The sequence below is a fragment of the Mustela nivalis genome, assembly GCF_964662115.1.
Source record: "Mustela nivalis genome assembly, chromosome: 4".
In the NCBI taxonomy this organism is placed as follows: Eukaryota; Metazoa; Chordata; class Mammalia; order Carnivora; family Mustelidae; genus Mustela; species Mustela nivalis.
This window is the reverse complement of record NC_139023.1, coordinates 154289070-154306703: the sequence shown is the minus strand read 5'-3', so window position 1 is coordinate 154306703 and position 17634 is coordinate 154289070. Positions and strand designations below refer to the sequence as shown.

The 17634-nt window shown below is 36.4% G+C and overlaps 1 protein-coding gene across 1 annotated transcript; it reads left to right on the top strand.

The window, feature by feature from the left end:
- The first annotated feature begins 4525 nt into the window (after nt 1-4525).
- On the top strand, nt 4526-10049 carry SAP30 (Sin3A associated protein 30). Its single transcript, XM_082726951.1, has 4 exons — nt 4526-5153; nt 6820-6945; nt 7375-7473; nt 9714-10049. The coding sequence occupies exons 1-4, from the start codon at nt 4836-4838 to the stop codon at nt 9834-9836; spliced, it is 666 nt and encodes a 221-aa protein (XP_082583077.1). The 5' UTR covers nt 4526-4835; the 3' UTR covers nt 9837-10049.
- Nucleotides 10050-17634: the final 7585 nt, after the last annotated feature.

Genomic DNA, 17634 nt, shown 5'->3' with positions numbered 1-17634 from the left:
ATTTTATGATAGGGAAGTTACTGAATTTAAACATTATTTTGGGGGGAAAATCAGCTTAATTTCTATATATTGGCAACAGAGAAAACGAAATATTAAAAAGATGCTATTTATAATAGTATCAGAAATATCAAGTATGTATGAACAAGTCTAATAAAAGATATGCAAAGCTTCTGCAAAATGACAAACTTCTGTTAAGAGACATTACAGAAGATCTGAATGAATTGAAAAATACATCATGTTCATGGATTAGGAGGCTCAGTATTGTAAAGGTACCTGTTCTCTCCTAGTTTGGATCCTAGTTGGATCCTATGGATTCAATGCAGTATCAACCAAAAATCTCAAAAGGTTCTATTGTGGTTGTATTGTTTATTTTTTTTTCTGCACTTGCGTAGCAGTTACATAAATGTTTGTTTTTCCATAACTACTGAAACTGGACACTTATGTTTTATGCACTTTTTGTATGCTTGTTTTATTTTATTTTTTTATTTTTATTTTTTTTAAAGATTTTATTTATTTAACAGAGAGAGATCACAAGCAGGCAGAGAGAGAGGAGGAAGCAGGCTCCCTGCTGAGCAGAGAGCCCGATGCGGGCCTCGATCCCAGGACCCTGAGATTATGACCTGAGCCGAAGGCAGCGGCTTAACCCACTGAGCCACCCAGGCGCCCTGTTTGTTTTATTTTAAACTAGGTTAAAAAAGCACAGTGTAAAACAGTGTAATAGAATTATTCATATATAGAGATGTATATACTAACATAAACAATTTTTTTCTAACAGGAAATCCAAGAAATTGTTAACATTGGTTGCTTTTAGGGACAGGCATTTGAGAAGATCAACGGAAACAGGCTTTTTTAAATATTGAATCTTTTGTATTATTTGAATTTCCTAATCATGTTCATGTTAGGATTATGGGTCAATTTGTAAATTTTTATAAATTAAATAAACTTATTTAATTACTTATTTTAAAGTAAAACCAGAAAAATTAAAATCATGTTAAAATTTCCAGAGGGAAGCAAGTCAGGGAAAAACACTTTTTAAAGAATCATATTATAATCATTTCAGAAAGCAAATATTTCAATGACATCAATAACCTCCCTATAACTTAGGTTTCATAGATCTGTGTATCCACACTGTCTACTCTGAAGTAGGATTACCATGAAGCTAATGGATTTAAGTTCCAGAGTTCCTCATTTGGACAGGCCCTTTTAAACGCTTGTGCCTAATTTTGTATTTATAATTTTAAATAGTTTTTCTTAAAGAAGACTCCTCAAATTATGTAAGTTTGAAGCTCCCCAAAGCCTGATTCCAACATAGGTTGTGAATTGTCTTAAAGGAAGAAATTCTTGCCTGCCCTGAATATGAAGATTTGTAGAAATAATGAACTGTGGTTGTAACAAAAATTTCTTTGTCTGAACAACAGATTCACTGAAGATAAACTTTTATCAGCCATTGAGAATTCGCAGTTCAACTACTCCAGGAATGCCTTCTACTTACCAGAGGTGAAACACCACCTCTTATGCATAAATCTGTGCTCTTTCTCTAATTTTACTGAGGCATGTATTTTAGTCTATTTGGCTTATATAACAAACACCACAGACTGGGTGGCTTATAAGCAACAAAAACTTAGTTTCTCACAGTTCTAGACACTGGGAAATTCAAGATCAAGGCACTAGCAGGTCTCTATCTAGTGAGTCAGCTTTATAGTTCATAAACTGCTATCTTCTCACTTGTGTTCTCACATGGGAAAAGGAACAGGGGGACTCTCCAGGATCCTCTTTTATGAAGGTACTAATCCCATACAAGGCCTCCACCTCAGGACCTATCACCTTCCAAAGATGCTACCTCAGAATACCATCACATTGGAGGATTAGGTTTCAACATACAAATTTGGGGAGGACACAAATATTCAGTCTTTGGCATTTATAGTGTGTACAGTGTTCTTGTTAAGCTACTCACCTACTAAATAGTGAGCTACAAAATTGCTAGGACCCTGTTTCAATTATTTTTATAATTGAAAAATAAATGTTTAATTGGAGCTTCTTAAAATACCATATTGTGTGTAAAGGAAGCCTAACCACAATTCATCACTTTAGTAAAATTCATATGAAAGAGATACATTGCTAAACCATACACATATACATGAAGTAATTTGGTCACATTTTGCATGAGATAGATTATAAACTTTTAAGACCAAGGACCAAACAATATTATGAATCATTTTTAAAACAAAAGTATAAAAAATGTGAAAATCCAACATCCTAACATGACATTTGTTTCAATTTTTTTTTTAATAAATAAAAACTTACACACATAACAGACTCCAACCTTTAAAACCATTCCCTTATACTATCCCTTGGCCTCTCTCCTGAGAGATGAACCCCACCCTGAAGTTGGAGTGTATCCATCCTGTCCATATGTTCTCGTTTTTAACCACTTAAGAAAATATATGCACAAACAACGGATACCAGTATTCTATGTTTAATAGATTAAGCCAGCATTTTCTACTACAAACACCTGAGTCACATGTTTAAACATTTAAAGGTTCTCATAGCCACATTTAAAACAATAGAGACATGTTTTAATGTTATATTTCATTTAAACCAGCTCAAAATATTATTTCAACATGTAATCGATATAAAAATTATTAATGAGCCATTCAATATACTTTTTGAAAAATTTCTGGTACTAAGTCTTTGAAATCCTGGGTGCCTGGGAGGCTCACTGGGTTAAGCCTCTACCTTGGGCTCAGATCATGATCTCAGGACCCTGGAATTGAGGCCTGAGGCCCAAGGCCAGAGGCCCAAGGCCGCATCTGGCTCTCTGCTCAACGGGGAGCCTGCTTTCCCCTTCCCCTGCCTGCCTCTCTGCCTACCTGCAACCTCTCTCTCTGTGTGTCAAATAAATAAATAAAATCTTAAAAAAGAGAGAGAGAGAGAGAATTCTAAATCTTTGAAATCCTGTTAGTTCATACAGCACATTTCAACTTGGATTCTAAATTTATATTTCACAAAATTTAAATTGAAAAAATATATTCATATATTCAAGTTGTTCCAAACACACTTAAAGGTTTTCCAATAACTGAAATACGATTTTTAAAATTTAGTTAAAATTAAATTAACAATTTAGTTTTTCAGTAGAAATAACCATCAGACACCCTACTGGAGAGCGCAGCTTAAAAAAGTAACAAAATACTCACCATTTATTATCTTTCTTTCGCCCATTCAATTTATGCAACATTTTAATGTTTCTTTTTTTTTCCTTTGCCATATCCTAGAAAAGACAAGCACAGAAGAAATGGATGCCTTTGAATTTCAGGGCAGATGACATTTACGCTTTTTTTTAAAAAACCCATGTATCACTGAATCCACTCAGCAAGTCTAAACTTTTAAAAGAACCAGCTCGGTATTTTAGCTTCAACAATGGGATTACTAAACAGGATGCATCTAATAAAAACAGTGACCCGCTGCAACCAGCAAAGGTGCAGCTTTCATATCAGCCGCTCGCATTCTTCTACCCCGCCCTCCACAAGCACGCGCCCACCGGCACGCACGCACACACACGCAAAGGCGCGCGCACACACGCACTCTACACGCACAAGCACACAGGCACTGGCAGCCAGCCAAGGAAATGCAGTTTCTTTCTTGCCTCTCATTCTGTAAAGAGAATGCCAGGAAGTTTCTGACGAGCACTCGCGCTAACTTGGTATTGGTAGGGTTCCACGTCCCCTTTTATAGGATATTGGACTCCGCCCTTCTCCAGGTCCATTAGAGGAGAAATTGTAAATGTTGGAGGTGGAAGCGGAAAGCAGCCCTGTTATAACCAGTCAGCAGCTCCACCTCAGGAAGCGACCAACTTTGCGCACCCAAGAATAAAACCTGATCCTCGCCGCAACGTGCAAGGATTTAAAAAACGGCCTCACTTGGGTCACGGTCAGGTTCTGGATGGGCGTTTTTGCCTAAGCAGGAGCCCCTAAACAAGCTGGTGCGCCAATGAATGTAACTAGTATCCAGCGGCCTTGTTAGCAGCAGAACCTGCAAGACCTCCAGGGCCCGAGGAGCGCTAGCTCTACTGAGTTGCACTTGGTTTGGGTTTCCCACAACAGCATGGCCACACCAAAAATTCTTTTTCCACAGATAGGAAAACGGCTCCGAAACTTTTTTTACCCCAACACCACTCCAGTCCCCTCCTAGGCCCCGCTCGGCGCATTTTGCCCTTCGCCTCAGGAGCTGAGTGACCCCTTCGTCTGGAATGCCAACTCTGCAAAATTCCGGTAGCCAAACATAAACCAACTTCCCGGGAGAAACATCACAACCCCCAACCGCACGCTAGTGTTTTCCAAAAAAAAAAAAAAAAAAAAAGGAGCCCGACCCATTGCCACGCGATGCATGCTAGGATAAGTAGTTCCTCCAATCCCCAAGGCGCCGAGTCAGAGAGGAACTCAGGTTGATGGTACCCGCAGAGAACTACAATTCCCGTGGTGCCCCGCTACAGTGTGGAAGGGGCGGGACAGGAGAGAACGCATCGCGCTTGCGCAAGTCGAGGGGCCGGAGGGAGGCGGAGGCGCTCGGGTCCAACTGCTGAAGCGTCTCCATGTGACAGTGAGCGGGGTCTTAACTCCTGGCGCCGCCCCATTCTGGTTCTTGACCGAAAGCACTGTCCCCTGTCCCGGCGCCAGCAGACAACAACAGTCTAGGACGCTTGCTGTCTGGCCGTGCCGCCGGAGGAATTGCCTCGGCAGGGTCAGGTGTGTCTGAGGGATCCTGCGGAGACACCGGAGTCTCCGGAGAGAGGCGGAGCGGGGATTCCTGTCAGCGCCGGCGTCCCAAAGCGCGGAGACATGAACGGCTTCACGCCTGAGGAGATGAGCCGCGGAGGGGACGCGGCCGCCGCAGTGGCAGCAGTGGTCGCCGCCGCCGCGGCTGCCGCAGCTTCAGCCGGGAACGGGGCAGGGGCTGGCGCCGGGGCTGAGGTGCCCGGTGCCGGGGCCGTCTCTGCTGCTGGACCCCCGGGAGCGGCTGGCCCCGGCCCCGGACAGCTGTGCTGTCTGCGGGAGGACGGTGAGCGGTGCGGCCGGGCGGCTGGGAACGCCAGCTTCAGCAAGAGGATCCAGAAGAGCATCTCCCAGAAGAAGGTGAAAATCGAGCTGGATAAGAGCGTAAGTGACGGCGGGACGGCTCAGCCCTGCCCACACCCCCTTGGGGCTCCAGGAGCGGTGCCCACATGGATTGTTGGGCGGAAGGTTCAGGGTTCCCCTCGACCTGGCTGCAGTGCGAACCCGTTGTGTGGGCTCTGGTAGGAAGCAAACAACAAAGTCGCTGCAACTCCGACCGCCACCCCCAACACACACATACTTGCACGCCGCGGTTCCGCTCCTCCCCCACCCCCACCCCGACCGCTCCTGTCCCCCCACCCCCACGGTCCTGAGTCCATTCTGCTCACTGTCTAACCCCTTCCTCCTTCACTGAGATCGGGAAATGAAACAAAGGGGACCGTCGCTCGGAGGGCCCGGAGTAGTTTTCTTGCAGCCCGGCAGCTCCTTCTGGAATGGAGGCGCCTTCTTTGTTTTGCTGCCCTAGCTGGCGTGTGGCCGCAGGGAGTAACTACCCTCGCGTAGGCAAAAGTGGAGTCCTGCAGAGACCAAGGACCTGATACTGCGTAAAGAAAGACCCCTTTCCTCGTTCGCCCGAGTACGGAGTGAGGGAAACCGAGCTCGCCCCGCGCCTTGCTGGGAGCCGGGATTGGGAACGATGTCAGCATGTAGCGCCGCTGCTCCGAACGTGGGGAGCACGTAGCCTCTGCGGTTTTGCCATCCCTTTGGCAGCCATCGGGATTTCTTTTTCCGTCCTTTTGCGCGTCTGTTTTTGTTTTTTGTTTGTTTGCTTTTGACCATTCATGAGGTTTTTAGGAACAACCATTGCCTCTTTTCCGAGCTCTGGCTGGCGGTAAATGAATAAATAACAAGATGCAAGAACCTAGCACATGTCCTGCATAATTTTAACTTGGATTTAGTTTAGAAGTTAATTTAAAAGTCTTAGTCTTTAATCGTTTCGTTTTTTAAAGGAGTTTAATTGTGTTAATATAAGCAGCCCAATATTTCAAATGTTACCGTACAGCTCTCAAGACTACATTTAATTGAAGCTTTTGCGAAGTTCGGTGATACTTTATGCCTGTTAAAGGCATGCTGGTGATACTTTATGCCTGTTAAACAGTCATGCTCAAAAGAAACGTTTCAAGCAAACTTGAATAATTTCACATTGCTTTGGTTGGAAAAACGTAATACAAATAAATACATTCTTTAAATACTCAGAAGTTTATAATTCAAATTTACATACAAGTAGTATATGAAATCAGCTCATGTGTAGAAATGGGTAGTTTTGTATCTGGATTATAATTTGAATGTTGAGAAAGAATAGAAAGCATACATCATGCTGCTAAAATATCTTTAGGTAGAGAAAATATTATCGAATATTTTGTGGGGCAACATCACCTTTCTCCTTGTTAAAAAACAGCATGACCTACCAAATCTAGTTCACCTTCACTGCAATTTAATGACAAAATCCAGAGTTGGAATTTCTCATTCTGCTTCTCTGCTTCCCTTCCTCCCTTCCAGCCCCCCACCCCCACCCCAATCCTCTTAACGGTATTGCCGGACTTGTTTGTTCTAACTGAATACAGGATTTAAGCATAGAAACATGGTTTTGTCTTAACAATAGCTGTTTTGACTGTTTTTATTTTTAATAATTCATTGTGCCCTATGTATTTTACTAATACATGGACACAGTACATAATTATAAGTAGTTTGTGAAACTTTTCTGTTTCAGGCAAGGCATCTTTACATTTGTGATTATCATAAAAACTTAATTCAGAGTGTTCGAAACAGAAGAAAGAGAAAAGGGAGTGATGATGATGGAGGAGATTCACCTGTTCAAGATATTGATACTCCGGAGGTAAAGTTTCTGTATGTTAAATGTAAATCCTAAGTATTCCATTCGGAAACTTATATTGAAAAATATAAATTTTTAAAAAGGAAAAATCTGAAAATGAAAGCAAAATTAAATATTGCCAGTTAACAGGCAATTGTAGTTTGACTTATGTTTTCAATTGACAATGCTTATGGCTCTATTGACTTATAATTTCTTTTTTGCTCCCAGTTTTCAATATTTATCTTAAAAAGATTAAAGTGTACAATATATTTAGAGTTTTGATTCTATAAAAGGAATAATAGAATTCATTAATGTAACTTTTGTTATTTAGTAATGGAATTACAGAATTACATTTTTACTGTGCCAAAATTGAAATGTTATTATATGTATCAAAGATAACTTTTAAACATTGCACGAACTAATTCTAATTCTTACACCTTTATTTTTTTCTAGGTGGATTTATACCAATTACAAGTAAATACACTTCGGAGATACAAAAGACACTTCAAACTATCAACCAGACCAGGACTTAATAAAGCACAACTTGTTGAGGTATTTATGAGTTTTAAACTATATTTTAAATGAGCCTGTTTATACAAAAAAGAGTCATAAAAGCCTAATGAAATTGTTAACGTAGTGTATATAACAGTACATTTTAGTTAGATAGATCAGTGAATAAAAAATCTATTATGGAAGAATCTAGTTTCTTAGAATTGTTTGTCTACCTCTTAAATTCCTTTATGTAACAAACACTCAATGGATTGTATGTAATCTTCTAAGCATTTTTAAATACTGGCTTTCAGTATTCAGTATTTCTGTTGGCTTTGAAATTCCACTTAGTAAACATTTATTGAACACTTAATTGAGGCATAATAAAAGAAATTGATAAACTTTGTTGTCTTTATTAGAATTTTTTTTAAGTTTTTGACAGATTGGGCCTACAGATTAGCCCCTAAATAGTATTCCTATAACTTGTTGATTTAACTGTTTGAGAGTTTGTCCTTGTTGATGTTAGTTTGTTTTAGTTGAGGCATCTGTGCTTCGTCACATCTAGAAGATGCAAAGACTTTCATTCAAGACGTTACTTAGTTTGCTTTGATATAGGACTTCTATTTCTTTCTGTAAATTTTGAAATATGTGTCTTCTCAGGAATTAATAGAACCAAAAAATCTGTGAATCATATTAAGACATTTATAGACTTATATATTTATACTTTAATCATTTTGAGTAAAAATATTTAGTCTATTGGAATATAAATTAAATATATAAATCAGTTTTCTCATATTTTTCAGCTTGGATTTAGTAATGCAACATTTTTTCTAACACACGCTTATTGAATAAGGTAAAAGATACAGAAGGTACAATTCTTTGGCAGAATGCTTTTTTAACATTGTTAAGAGCTTATATATTGACTTTTTTGCCAGAATTTCTTCTTTTCTTCTTGCCTAAGCAACAAAAATTCAGTTTTTCTTTAAATTTGATTTAAAAGATCCAGTCCTTTTTAGATTGTATAGTATATTAATATAATGTAAACATAGATATTATCTACCATAATAAAACTGTATCCATATAGACAGATACTCATCAAGTGGAAGTTACCTTTGTTCTGGGACAAATGAGAACCAGAGAACTGATTATTATAAATGTTACATATACTGTGCAGTTGACCCTTGAACAACACAAGAGTTATAACGGAACATAGTCAAAAGTCTGCATATAACTTTTGATTCCCCAAAAACTTAACTACTAATAGCTTACTGTTGACTGGAAGCATTCCTGATACTATAGTCAGAATACTTTCTATGTCATATGTATTATATATATTCCTACTATAGTCTCAGTAAAGTAACCTAAAGAAAAGAAAATGTTGTTAAGAAAATCATATGGAGGAGAAAATACATTTACAGTACTGTACTGTATTTATTGAAATAAAAGTGTGTAAGTGGACCCTCACAGCTAAAATCTGTGTTGTACAAGAGTCAGAAGTATGTATCTCTTAAGTGCACCTGAAATATTTGATATTTAAAATTTACATTATTTCTACAACTACTTTCTTCTTTAGAAATGAGAAGAAATTCAAATGGCAATGAAAGTTATAATTTATTTAGGCACGATTCCAGAGTTAGGTGACTGCCCTTTTTAAATCTCTTAATTATTGTATGAGTAACATTTTCTTTAAGAAGTTTTGTCTTCCACATTCTAGATATACAACGCAACACCCCAGTTTAGTCTGTTGCATTTCTCTTGGTTGCTGTGCATCTAGATGTTAGATAAGCAGAATGAAAAGGCCAGAAAATAAACATTCTTCAGTGAACGTCTCTCGTTCCCTTCTCATTTTTCATCCATAATCTTTATTCAGAAAAACTTTCAAGGAACCTTAAAAAAGAGTACTGCCAATGAATGAATGAATATAAGTTACAGCAAATATATTTGTAAGATAGTTTATAATTTGTATAGTACCAAAATTTTTTCAACTTCTGTATCCTTTTTCTGTGGGAGTAGGGTTTACATTCTATTTTATTTCATTGATACTTAAAATTGAAAAATATTTACCTCCTAATGTAGATTCTAGTTATAAATTTAAATAAAAGGAAATAATTTCTAATTAATGTATATTTAATTGAATGGATTAGAGGGTCCTGTGAAGTCACACTGTCTCTTGTTCATAACATCTTATTCTTACATGCTTTTCATCTTGTTGGTATTTTCTTTTTCTTTTGATGAATGTATATGACATCTGTCAATATCTATAATTTCAGGTGGTTTTTTTTTGTTTGTTTTTGTTTTTATAGATAGTTGGTTGCCACTTTAGGTCTATTCCAGTGAATGAAAAGGATACCTTAACATATTTCATCTACTCAGTGAAGAATGACAAGAACAAATCAGATCTCAAGGTTGATAGTAGTGTTCACTAAAAAAGATGGAATTGAGACTAAGACTTGGATGTTCCAGTGTTAAGACTGTTTACTCTTTTTTCACATGTAGAAATGTTCCTTGTGTATTTTTTTACAGAGGATTTTCTCTGGTTTTATTTTCTTTGTTTCTGACTCTAATAAATTAGTTGGAAACTCGTGTAAAATGAGCTTTCCTAGATTGAAAAATATTTTAAATAAAGCTGATTACTATTATAGTTGCTTCGGTGTATTTATTTTGTGAAATTTGATTTTTATATTAAACTGCCAAGGAACTAGCTTTAATTGAGAGTTTAAAGATCATTTTGTTACACCCCCCCATTTTATTTTTAATTCCAAGAAATTAAGGTCAAGGAGAAGTAACAAACAGCGCATTTGTTTTCTCTGGGACAAGCTGATTTGGATTAATATCCTAATGCTATAAGGTGCTTTTTGGTGCTAATGGGTTTGAAAAATAGACTTCCTTTGGGGTGCAACTTCTTTTTTACTTCCTTTTTTACTATTATTATTACTTGATAAAGTATTAGGAATAACAAAGAGTTTAATTTATATGCCTTTCTCCTTCCAAAGAAGACTTAATATGCCAGCAAAGATAAACACAGTGCTAATAGTTGAAATAACATAGAATTAGCTTTATTTGTTTCTTAAAATTTTGTCTTAGGGAAAAGATGTTTATATGGCATGAACATAGAAAGAAGTTCTGTAGTGCCCTTTAATTTTCAGTCATGTCCTGTACTGTTTACATTGCAGATTAAAACTTAAGTTGGAGAGATTTAGAAATCTAAAAAGAGCTTTAAATTTTGGTCCATACATAGCTCTAACTTGATTCATATTCTGCTTTTTTTTACATTTCATTCACTATCAGTTTTTGATTAAAGTTCTCATAATTGCAAATCAAATTTATAGCTTATGACATCAAAACAAAACAACAGTTTGAGTTAATGTTCTTAATTATGGTGCAGATTTTAGGCTGGAAATGGATCAGAACATTAATGTAGTTAAGGTTTCCCTCAAAGGTCAACATTTGGGCCTGATAATTCTTCACCAGAGGAGACCATCCTATGTGCTGTTGTAGCAGCATCATTGCCGTCCACACTAGTGCCAGTGGCACTCTGAAAATGTGACAACCAAAACTATCACTAAATGCTGCCAAACATGCCTGGGTAAGCAAAATCACCAAAAGTGAAAAACCACTGATGTAGCTAAATCTAAAATAGTGGTTTATTATAAAGTCTTTGTATTTTTAAGTCCTCTGAGTATATTAACAGCTGGAAAATGTGAAAAATACAGTATTGGTCTTTGTTCTTGCTATACCATTTAAAGATTTACAGTTTGATCCTTAAACAATGAAGGGGTTGGAGCACCAACCACCACAGAGTTGGAAATCCATATACAACTTTTGACTTTCCCAAAACTTAATTACTAATAGCCTACTGTTGGCTCAGTCCTCTCCAATAGCATAAACAGTCAATGTACATTTTGTATGTTACATGTATTATATACTATTATAAAAGTAAGCTAGAGAAAAAATGTTTTTGAAATCATAAGAGAAAATACATTTGCAGTAATACACACCATAAAGAATCTGCACGTACTGGACTCACAGTTCAAACCCATGTTGTTCAAGGATCAACTAGTTTACTGATGAGCAGAGACTGTGATAATTGGTATTAAAAAAAATCCTCTCATTTTTGGCATTCCAGAAATCTCTGCGAGAAATTTTTTCTTAGCTGTCTGAAAATGAACCACGAAACTACAAGATGTGGTGGTTGTTTATTTGGAGAAAGTATTCCTTCTACAAATTTTTATCTAAACCTATAATCTGTAAAAACTTCATTTTTTAATAACACTAGGCTTACTTTTTCCTAGAAAAACCCTCTGTTCTTGTGAAAGAAGCTTGAAACCATTTGCTTACATTAAATTACCTGTTTATGGATATAACCTTTGACTAAGAGTGTGATTTCATAGTTAATTATTTGCATAAAATGTAGTTGGATAAAAGTGAAAATAAGAGTTCTGGGTGTTAGTTATCCAGTGAAATTAAATCCTTGTTAGAGCAATTTAAAACAGGAAAAACTGAGAGAACTTCATCAAAGTGAAGGAACTCAAGATGCTACAATGTAAGTTTTATATAAAATTTTAAATTATTTGCTCTTAGGTATGAAAAATTCACTAGAAATCTTTTTTCCTGTTTATTTATCTCTGAACCAAAAAAAGTAAATTTAAACTCTTACCTCTAAAAGGGTACAGATTACTTATAATATTAGAGCATCAGAAGAATCTGAAATTGACAGAGATGGAGGAAAACACAATGAGTAGCAGATACTCAAGAAATAAGTCCTGATGGTTTCCTTGTCAATGAGTTAAATAAATCTTTGACATATGCTCACTAAAAAAAAAAAAAAAAAAAGTCAGTTATTTGATAAAACTTTTATTAAACATTTAAGAAAAGGCTAAAAATACCTGAAATGAAGTTCTTTACAAAAACAAGCTCTATATTATTTTTATGTAAAGATTTTTTTAAAAAAGATTTTATTTATTTGAGAGAGAGCATAAATAGGGCGAGGGGCAGCGGGAGAGGGAGACAAAGTCTCCTCCTGAGCAGAGAGGCCAATTATGGGCTCTATTCCAGGACCCTGGGATCAAGACCTGAGCCAAAGGCAGAGACTTAACAACCTGAGCTACCCAGGCACCTCTTACATAAAGTTTTTTTTAATTGACCATTTTAAGCTGTAAAATTTTCAGGTAAATATTTAGTGTATTCACAATGTTGTAAAACCACCAGTTTTAATTTCAACATTTTTCATTACCCCGTAAAAACACCCATAAGTAATCACTCCCAATTTCTCCTCTTCATCCCCTGATACCTCTAATCTGCTCCCTTTCTCTATGAATTTGCCTATTATGGATATATCCTATAAAGGAAATCATACATGTCCTTTTGTGTTTGGGTTTTGTTTTTAGCACACGTAGCATATGTAGCATATGTGTTCAAGGCTCATCCAAGTTGCTGCATATTTACCAGTACTTTGTTCCTTTTAACAGCTGGACAATATTCCATTGTGATCACAATTTTTCATCCATAGATGGACATTTGATTTCCACTTTTAGCGATTAATAATAATACTATGAACATTTGTGTGCAAGTTTCTTTGTGGACATGTTTTCCTTTCTTTTGGGTATATATGTAGGAGTAGAATTTTTTAATCACATTGTATTCTGTATTTAACTTTTTGAGGAACCTCCAGATTTCCATAGTGGCTGTATTATTTCCATTCCCACCAGCAGCGTACAAGAGTTTCTGTTTCTCCAAATTGTCAATACTTGTATTTCTTTTTTTTTTTTTTTTTTTTGGAATTAAAGCCTTCCTGCTGGGTGTGAAATGGTATCTCATTGTGGTTTTGATTTGTATTTCCTTACTGATCAATGATATTGTATGCCTTTTCATGTGCTTATTGCTGACTTGTATGTCTTCTTTAAAGATTTTATTTATTTATTTATTTGATGGGGGCAGGAGTGCAAGTAAGCAGAGCGGCAAGCAGAGGGAGAGAGAAGCAGGCTCTCTGCTAAGCAGGGAGCTTGATGTGGGGCTCGACCCCAGGACCCTGGTATCATGACCTGAGCCGAAGGCAGCTGCTTAACCAACTGAACCACCCAGGCGCCCCTGTATGTCTTCTTTAAAGAATATTTATTTAAATCCTTTGCTTATTTTTCAATTGGACTGCTTGTTGCAGGAGTATTTTTTCTTGATATGAATATTAAATCCATACTTGATACATCTTTTCCCCATTCTGTGAATTGCCTTTTCATATTCTTGATAATGTTCTTTATTGCACAAAAGTTGTTAGTTTTTATATAGTCTAGTTTATTTTTTCTTGTGACTCATATTTTTGGTGTCAGATCTAAGAATTCTTTGCCAAATCTGAGGTGATGAAGACTAACCCCTATTTTTTTCTGTGTGTGTGTGTGAGAGAGAGAGAGAGAGAGAGAAAGAGAGAACTTCAGCACTTAATTCAGCTCACTGGCACATTTTGAGTCAATTTTTGTATACAGAGTGATGTAGAGGTGTAACTTCATTGTTTTGAGTGTGGTTATCCAGTTGTCTCAGTAACATTTGGTAAAGACTATTCTTTTTTCACTGAATGGTTTTGGCACCCTTGTCAAAAATCCATTTGCCGCAGATGATTGGGTTTATTTTTGTATTCTCAATTCTATTCCATTGGTTCATATTCCTATTCTTATGCCAGTACTAAACTCCTTTGACTGCTGTAGCCTTGCAGTAAGTTTTGAAATCAGGAAATGGGAGTCCTCCCACCTGTTTTCGTTTTTCAATATCATTTCAGCTATCTGAGGTCCTTTGTAGTTCCTATACGAATCTGAGAATCAGCTTTTCCATTTTTGCCAAAAAGGCCATTAGAATTTTTTTTTTTAAGATTTTATTTATTTATGACAGAGAGATGGCAAGAGTGGAAACACAAGCACAGAGGAGCTAGAGAGGAAGAAGCAGGCTTCCCACCAAGCAGGGAGCCTGATAATGGGGCTCCATCCCCGGACCCTGGGATCATGACCTAAGCTGAAGGCAAATGCTTCACCACTGACCCACCCAGGCACCCCAACCATTAGAATTTTTAATGAAGGTTTTATTGAATCTGTTGATCACTTTAAGATTGCCATATTAACAATATTAAGTATTCCAATCTGTGAATATTGGATATTTTTCCATTTATTTTGGTTTTTAAAAATTCCTTTCAGCAATGTTTTATAGTTTCTAGTATGTAAGTCTTTCACCACCTTGATGAAATTTATTTCTGATGCTTAATTCTTGATGCTACTGCAAATAAAATTGTTTTCTTGGTTTCTTTTTTGGATTGTTCATTACTGCTGTATAGAAACACAACTAATTATTGTATGTTGAATCCTTAAAACTGTGCTGAATTTTTTTATTACCTCTAGTGGTATTTATGTATATTCTATGAGATTTTTAATGTGCTGTCAGATTTGGTATATTAATAATTTTTTTATGATTTTTACATCTATATTCATAAGGTATATTGGTCTGGAGCTTTCTTGTACTGTCTGTGCCTGACTTGGTATCAGGATAATGCTGATAGAGGCTTTTATTTGTAAAATTCTTAGATGATAAGGGCTACATCTATGCCACATATTTCTCTCCAGGTATACCACTCTGTAAAGATGAGCCCATTATGGTGATAAGAACTCTGTAGAAGTAAAAGGGGGAAATTAAATCAGTGTCAATTTATTATGATTTTCCTTTTTTAAATATTTTGTTTATTTTAATTTTATTTTTTTTAAGATTTTTATTTATTTATTTGACAGACAGATCACAAGTAGGCAGAGAGGCAGGCAGAGAGAGAGAGGAGGAAGCAGGCTCCCCACTGAGCAGAGAGCCCGATGCGGGACTCAATCCCAGGACCCTGGGATCATGATCCAAGCCGAAGGCAGAGGCTTTAACCCACTGAGCTACCCAGGTGGCCCTATTTTCTTTATTTTAAAGAGAGAGTGGGAGTAGAGGAAAAACAGAGGTGGAGGGAGATACGGGAGAAAGAATCTCGAGGAGACTACACACTGAGTGTGAAGTCCAATGCGGGCTGGGTCTCAAGACTCAGGGATCATGACCCGAGCTGAAACTAAGAGTCAGACACTTAACAGATTGAGCCACCCAGGCACCCCAATTTATTATAATTTCCTATTATCAATTTCTCTTCAAATCTTTGAGAGAAAAGTTTAGGCTTAGGCTGTTAATGCAAAATGACTCAGAAACATGACTTTGATTATTTTTTCTTTTTGGGAAAATTATTTCAAAACCTGTAATGCTCTGTTGATGGAATTATTTAAGTTTTAAAAGCACCGGTCATAATATTTTGCAAAAATGATTTATTTTGGAAAGAACTCATGTATACCTGTTGACAACTATAAGAAAGTTAAAAGTTTCAAGATTTGTGAATGTTCTTATCTGTCTGTCCTTCCCTACCTCCAGTAGTTGTTGCCCATTATTTGGGTTCTCCAATTCTCTAATAATCTTTTATGATTAGTACTTAATCCCAGCAAACAAAATTATTCAAGGCATTCTGACAGATTTGATGAGGTAAATTTTATCAAGAAGAGATGAGCTGTTAGTATTATTCTCAACTCTGTGCTCAGATTCATAATATGGAAAAGGATATAAAACATCTAAGATAAAAATACAGAAATTGTTAATTCAGTAAGCATTTAGCTTATACGAACTAGCTGAAGTGTACAATCATGTGTCCCATATAAGTAAAGGTTCGTTTTCCTAAAAAGGAAATAGATTAGATGATGTTCCTAAATAATATAGAAGTTAAGATTCTAGATGCTAGAGTAAGACTGGCCCTATTCAAAACCTGTCACTAGTGCTCTGATAATGTAACCTTACGCTCCTTAATCTCTCTGAACCTTGGTGCTTTGGCAATAGAATCGGATGACAGTACCTACTACACTCACTTCTAAGACAGTGTTAAGAAAAATAGTAAATTTTAATACAAGCTTAATTATCTTTTCTTGTAGCTAAAAGCTATGGAAAAAACAAAGGATATAGTTATTAATATAACTAAATGAAGTGTTTGCTTTTAAAAATATATTGATGTACTTGGGAAAAGTTACATAAGGTAAGTTACGTGAACATTCATATTTTTATACCTATTTGATAATATACAGAAGAATGTGTGCTTCTGTTATACATTCATTTCTAAAATAATGTAACTTAATCTCATATTACAAAAGTTATTTCCAGAAAGGGGAGTATACAATGAAGAATAATCATAATAATCTATAAAATTCCATTAAATATTCAGCTTTTTTTTCAAATACAATTTTTCTCATCAGTTTTTGTTTACAGTAATAAGGGAACATTTCCTTCAAAAGGCACTGTTGCCTCACAGATGCTCTCACACTGATGTGTCATTTACAAATAGGGATACTGAATCCTTAACACTTTTTTTTTTTCCTCAAAAGCAGTCTATACCAAGTAAAAAATGAAGCAGGTTTATTGATGATTTTCTTATTTATCTGTTCCATGCACTGTTCTAGAAAAGATATGACTTAAATTATTTCATCTGATTTTAATGCAATTAATTCACTGAAGAAAAAAGCCCAATCAAACCTTATTACGTTTATGAAATAATGAATTAGTTTTTTTTAAACAATTCTTCTTCATGTATTTTTGTAGGAAGTCATACTATTTGAAAAACATATTCTAACTTATATTTGTGTAGATTTTAAGAGGGACTAAATACTGACTACTTCAGAATTGTTTGGTCTAGCCCATTAACACTTACTGGATATTGAATAGACTACAGGGACCTCCAAGTATGTATTTTAATTAAATATTGTCACTTTTTTTTTTCTTTTTTAAAGAGAGAGAGTTTGACTGGGGAGGGACAGGGGAGAGAGAATCACAAGCAGGCTCCCTGCCCAGCACAGGCCCATCCTGGGGCTCAATCTCACAACCCTAAGCTGAAATCAAGAGTTGGAATCTTAACCAACTGAGCCACTCAGGTGCCCCTAAATAACGTCACCTTTATTGACAAAATGTTATCTCTTGGTTTACTACAGGGTATGGTACTTCTCAAACTTTCCCCCTTAATAATACTTTGTATAGCCCTCTACATGTCCCCTTTTAAGCAGTGTTCACTTTTATAAATAAGTGTTTGTAATTATTACACTTTTGTTAGAATACCCGTTCCAAGAGGACAAGTTCATCTTATTACTGCATCCCCTAATCTAAATCATAGCTGGCGCTTAGCAAGCATTTAATACCTTT

Bases quoted from the DNA above. Each gene is read 5' to 3' on its own strand.
- SAP30 (XM_082726951.1), top strand. From the start codon at position 4,836: ATGAACGGCTTCACGCCTGAGGAGATGAGCCGCGGAGGGGACGCGGCC. The intron at 5,154-6,819 runs GTAAGTGACGGC...TTTCTGTTTCAG, and splicing joins AAATCGAGCTGGATAAGAGC to GCAAGGCATCTTTACATTTG. The intron at 7,474-9,713 runs GTATTTATGAGT...TTGTTTTTATAG, and splicing joins ATAAAGCACAACTTGTTGAG to ATAGTTGGTTGCCACTTTAG.